Raw genomic sequence first — 6052 nt, forward strand, 5'->3', positions numbered from 1 at the left:
GATTGAACGATTTCCTATGTCTTCTTTTTTTCTCGTGTTATTTCCTTGCGCTTTTTTCTCCTTGGCATATACCTATTCGTCTGACGGGTTGATTCACGGCGTAACGGATCTGGAGTGGTTCATTGAACACTCCCTCTCGGTCTGAGGCTTTTCCCCTTGACTTTGCAGGGGACAGGCGTCACAGAAGAGAGGTTTTTAAATTTTGGGATGATTATTACGCGTATACCGGCCTGCTCAGCTGGTCATTTAGTAACTTGTTTCCTTGGCTTGGTTTTCCTTTTGAGCGTCCCAGCATTGGACATGGTCACGGCAACAACGGGGGCAGGTAAACGGTGAAGGGTGGGGGGCATTGGGTTCGGCACGGATTCCTGGGTAAAGCAACCCTAGGATATTGGGATAATTCGGGCCCTGCTCAAGCATCCCAGAGACTGCCTCAGGGCACTGTTGGCTGGTCCAGGGTGGGCTTGGTGATGACTGTTGCGCGTTTGTTCTATTAGCTCATACTAATGTTTTGTGCTGCTGATATCCATTTCATCTTTCTTATCTCCTTCGTCCTTTCCCTCTGCTGATATTGCGTCTGCTTGTTGATCTCTACTCTGTTTTCTCTCCTGCTTTGTTATACGCTGTTTCCTATCATTGCTATCTTTCGCTTCGCTTTGCTCAGATACCTTGTTCGATATACAGATTGCAGTATTTGCTTATCCTGGAATTTACGTCTACTCTGATTTGATCGTCTGCTGTGTAAATTTGTCTTGGCATGAGCGGATTGTATGGGAGACGGTTTGCTCAGCACGGCTGGCTTGGTGGTGTCTACTCGATAAGAGAAAGACCAAGTCTGGCTTAATGAGAGGGGAGAGAGAGAGAGAGAGAGAGAGAGAGAGAGGAAAAGTGTGGAGCTGGTTCTTGAGCACAAGTGTATAAATAATTTCCTGTTCGTTAAGCATATTTTAAGAATATCACTTCTCATTGGCATTATATGCTTAGCTTTCCTGTGAGGCGACACAGGTATTTATGTGTTGTCCTACGCCTTTGCTTGATTTTAACATTCCGTCAGACATTCCACCATCCGCGCTAGAGGGCCTTTCCCCCTCACCAGAAGAAGTCTAGGTAGTTGGGTGACAAAGAAGCCCGAGTTTGACGTTGAGCGTGAGCCACAAACAAAGAGAGGATGAGGTAGGTTGAGCGGAGTCGGGGCTGGACGCTCATGGGCAGTTTTGGGGGGTTGAGACCGGAGTGTCCATGAGACCAGCGGGCGTACTGCGGGAAGCCAGCGCAGCCATGGGTTTCGTTCGATAATTCTGGAGGAAGTAGGATTGGGCGAGGCCCTCCAGACAGCGTTCCTTGACAGATGTTGGTGATGGACTTCTAGGCGCTGCTTGATGGAGGATATCACGATGACATCCTGTCTACATTATCGTGTTTTGACATTCTAATGGGAATTGCGCAAGTGCAGCTACGATGCTTCTGTGCCATTCTACATTCTCAACTCGGATGTTCTCGCCAACCGCATCCCAACTGCACTGTTACTCAGTTTCCCCGAGAAGCGGCCAATTTCTGTGTGAGGGCCGTCTATCGTACAAGAGCCTGGTGGCGCAACAGTCGAGTAAGGTGGATCAGGACGAGGTGGAATTTGACATAGCCAAAGTGGCGGCCAGACAATTTCTTCATGAACTCCACGATATGCTGAGCCTCCAACAGCTGAACTGTAGCCCCAGAGAAGGAAGCCTCTGGCTGAGGGGCATCAGAGGCAAAGAGGCATCGAAGCACTCAATAGACGGCACGCCCATGAATTTTCGACGGAGCATTTTGGAACCAATGGGCCAAGGGAGCTGCTTTTCATTGTCTTTTGCTCTCTGAGACAGCCGGCAGTCCATCGGCGGGGTTTTCTAACCTAGTGGCTTTGGCCTCTCACCCACCCCGCCCATGCCTATACTCTAGAGAGAGTGTGAGAGAGACGGCAGTGGGAAAAGCTTGTCTGGTCTTGTCTCCAAGCCCGACATAGTGCTCCAGTGTTACTACGGTACGCTATGATCCGTCCAATCCCAAGATAGGGTACGGTGTGTTGCGCGGGTTCCTGCAGGGCACACGATACGACGTCGAGGCGACACGACGTAACACTACATGTGGCTGGCCGCCGCCGCCGGCGGAACGAAAAAATCCAACCCAGCCCAACCCGAAGAGATCTGGACGGGGAAGACACACACACACTCTCTCTCTCTCCTTCTCTGGAAGTTTCTCTACCCGTTCCTACCAGCGAAGTCCCTTCTTTGTCCCATACGAACCTATTCTTACCCGCGTTGCGTTTCAAAGCCGCTTCTGGTATCGCGGTGATGGCGGACGGGAAGGTTGAGACACCATCGGTCAGTCATGGCCACATGGAAAATCTTTGACTGTGAACTCCTGCTTTCCTCCACTTGAGCAACGGTTGACAACGATGCCGTTATGTTCGAACGTCGAGGCTGTTCCTTTGTCTGCCTTTGCCCTTGTGCCAGCCCCCCCTCCTCCCTGGTGCTCCTGACTTCGAGTCCGTCTGTGGACCAGGCCATCTAGGGGGTGGTCGAGTGAGTGTATGATGGATACCTACATTGGGCAAGTCGAGGGGAGGGTTGTATTTTCGGCTCCGTAGATGAAGCACCCCGTCCAGCCAGAGGCTCAGGCACGATAGGTTTGGTTGCACTGCGTGGCCCTCCACTCTCTGGAGCTACTACATAGTCAACCGATGATCCTGCCCCATCCTTCGTTTCTTGTATCTGACTGCTCATCCTTTTGTTGTTGATGTTGTTGTTGTCTTCCATCCTGTGTGCGCCCGTTGCTTCGTCTGTTCTTCCACTCGCCCCCGTCGTCACTCACCCCGTCTGAGCGCCATCCTTTGCTTCACCCGCATCCTGTCATCCCTTGGCCTCTCTGCATGTCTTGACTGTGTCACAGGCGTGCTCGGACTGGCTCTAATTCTCTGTCAAAAACTTTGGATTCCTTGTACTACTCTGGCAGTGGTAGAGATATTCGCAAACCCAAGTCACTTACACGATCCACAACGACCAATAATCTTTGCCTACAACCGCTTTATTTATACACACATCTCCCGTTACAAATCACCATGAGGAATCCTACAGCAGCAGCGTGCCTGCTTGTGGCTAGCTGGCTTCCCTCACTTGCACGCGCAGCCTGCGAATGCGGATATGCCACCAACATCACTGGCACCATGGAGGTCTTCAGCGACCTCATCGAGACCGATTTCACCAAGGTCAAGAACATTACAAACAACACGGACTGGGCCCGTCAAGAGTTCAACAAGACAAACACAAACGCCCGCGGGCCCCTGGGAGAAAAGTTCATGACGGAAAACGTCGCCTCCGTCCACGAAGGGTCGAGCTCGTACGGGCTCAGCTCGACAAAGGCGGACGCCGGCCTGCAGCTGCTCGTCGAGAGCGCCACGACGAACGGCCTGGTGCCGGGCGCGGAGGTCGACTCGGCGCGTCAGGATGTGCAGTACGGCTCTTTTAGGGCAATGATGAAGATTCCGGATGTTGCTGGGACGTGTGCTGCCTTCTTCTGGGTACGTTGCCATTACCCCCCCCCCCGTGCGCCCCTTTCCAACTGAAAGCAAGTTCACTGACACCAGAAACAGTATCACAACGACACACAAGAGATCGACATGGAGTTCCTTACTAGAGAATTCAACTCTTCAAACAACACCTACCCCGTCAACATCGTCCTCCAGTCCCGTGCCTCACTCGAAAAGGGATACAACGCCGCCGGCACAGGCAACTTTTTCAAAGTCAACCTCGGCTTCGACCCAACCGCATCCTTCCACGAGTACCGCATCGACTACCTCCCCAACGCCGTCACTTTCTACGCCGACGGCAAGATCCTGGGCTCCATGAACGGCAGCGCTGTGCCCACGGAGGGAGGGCACCTGATCCTCCAGCACTGGAGCAACGGCAACCCGCTCTGGTCGGGGGGCCCGCCCAAGCAGGACGCCATCTTGACGGTGGCGTCGGTCAGGGCCTACTTCAACTCGACGCTCGACGCGCGAAAGGCCGACCACGAGGGCCGGTGCGCGGATCCGACGGCGCCGGACGCCGTTTGTATCATCCCGGACGCGCCCGACTTCTTCTTTACGAAGCAGACCAATATGACCAACAACCAGACTGTTTCTGGTACGCCCGGCTCCGGCGGAGGGGGTGATGGTGGCGATGGTGGTGTTGCAGCCGCTGCTGGGACGGTGGAGGCGCCGTCGTGGTCTCTTGTTGTTGGCTCGTTTGTGTTAGGGATTTGGTTCATCTGATCTTTCTTCTGCTTCACTTCATTCCCGGCAGGTTGGGTCTGCTCGGTCTTTTTTTCTTTTCTTTTCAGACAATGGGAAGCTTACGCACTCTCATTGTTTACCGGCATAGCATAAGGCGTTTAAGGGTGCTGTGTTTTGACCTGAGAGGGAGGGCAGGCCGTCATACAATCATGCTCTTCGTACATCAGATGATGTTGTTTCTCACCTACTTACGATGCCCACGAATGATATCCACTTTATGTTTCTCCATACCTATGTTCTGTCATTTTGAGGACTTGACCATCACGCTGTGATATGCCAAGGGACTTGGTTCCCCAAGTGAACCACCGTCCTCATGATGGGCCGGGTGTCGCCAAATGTGGCAGCAGCTTTTACCCAAAAAAAAAAGAAGCCGATAGATCGGATGACCAAGCAGTTCGTCGCAGAGAGGAACGTGTCTCTTCCACTCTCACCAACGACTTGCCAAAGAGGTTGAGACGTCAGCTAATATTGCAACACTTCTGAGACCACCAAGAGCCCAATAAGGCGAAATCGTCGTCGTTCCGCGCTAGGAAGTAAGCAATATGTTTACCACATTTAGTCGAAAAGGCCCGTCATCTGACTCCAACTTTTGACAGGCAGACGATCTAACCCACCGGCAGTCAAAAGAATGTCTCGCGATTCCCCAGGAAATCGCGTCTCCAAAAAAACTGTTTCTTTGGAGGGGGATCAGCCGCCCGCACATGCATGCCCCCTTTAGCCCATTCCATACCCCAAAAGAAGGCACATGGACAAGGAGGGATCGACGCCTAACTGGCCTCTCACCGTCCGCCTCGGAGGCTCCCGCAGCTGCTCGGTAGCGTCGGCGGGAGTTGGGGCGCAACCTTCATTAGGTAGGTATTCTGTCGAGTTGGCTTGAAGTCTCTTCATCCATCCCGGGGGGCGGATGATCGTTCCCACACCCCACAAAGGGTTCGAGAAAAGAAGCCCGGGCCGAGACATTGTTACCCCGGGTTCTGTGGTTCTGACTTGCAGGATCGTGCAGATATTGGTAAGTTGGCTCGGAGTTGAGTGCCGTGCTTGCGTCGCAGATGAATATCTGGACGACTACCGATACATGCCTCTTCGAGCGCGCACACTGTCTACATCCGCCCTCACCCTCCTCTTGCTTATTTGTGACTTACACGAAACTAGACGTGAAAATAACTGACGCTGCTTTCTTACACTCCACCAGTTCTTGAAAACCAAAGCACAACATCTCACCCCAAGACCACGAGGATGAGCCTTATGGGGTCTGCCGGACGGAACGTGGAGACCGTCTCGTCCATAGAAAACAGGGCAAGACAACACGACCATTGCTAGTGGGGTCAAGAGGCGAACTAGTCCCGCCTATCCATGTCGACGATTCCGTCATATCCAGCCGTGCCAGCAAAGGGAGAGTCCAACACATCACACTTGCGCGTCGCGGTACGGGTACTGGGCTGTTGATACCAAGTTCGAGCCACCCAATAGTCACCTGTAGATCCTGTTGGAGGGCAGGGGGGGTCCCAAAAGAAAACTTGCACATGGCCACCCTGGCTAGCTAAAACGTAGTCGCGCTTGTCGACGTTCCAAGGTACAGTGCCCATCAAGCTTGGGACCAGACAGGACGGCCATCTTGGATAATAAAAAGGGCTTGCATCGACATCTCTTTCGGGGGAAATAACTTGAAGAATCCCTTGGCCTCCAGAGTAAACGCATAGAACAAAGCACAGCAACACATCAACGCAGAACAAAAAAGAAGCC

General features: G+C 52.9%; 1 protein-coding gene across 1 annotated transcript; it reads left to right on the plus strand.

The window, feature by feature from the left end:
* Positions 1 to 3040: 3040 nt before the first annotated feature.
* BDP55DRAFT_756651 (concanavalin A-like lectin/glucanase domain-containing protein) lies at positions 3041 to 4435 on the plus strand. The gene is made up of 2 exons (XM_060580764.1): positions 3041 to 3556; positions 3629 to 4435. Exons 1-2 carry the CDS (start codon positions 3098 to 3100, stop codon positions 4286 to 4288), a joined length of 1119 nt encoding a protein of 372 aa, XP_060424145.1. The 5' UTR covers positions 3041 to 3097; the 3' UTR covers positions 4289 to 4435.
* The last annotated feature ends 1617 nt before the right edge of the window (positions 4436 to 6052 follow it).

The sequence above is a fragment of the Colletotrichum godetiae genome (assembly GCF_030913485.1).
Source record: "Colletotrichum godetiae strain CBS 193.32 chromosome Unknown BDP55scaffold_61, whole genome shotgun sequence".
Lineage (NCBI taxonomy): Eukaryota > Fungi > Ascomycota > Sordariomycetes > Glomerellales > Glomerellaceae > Colletotrichum > Colletotrichum godetiae.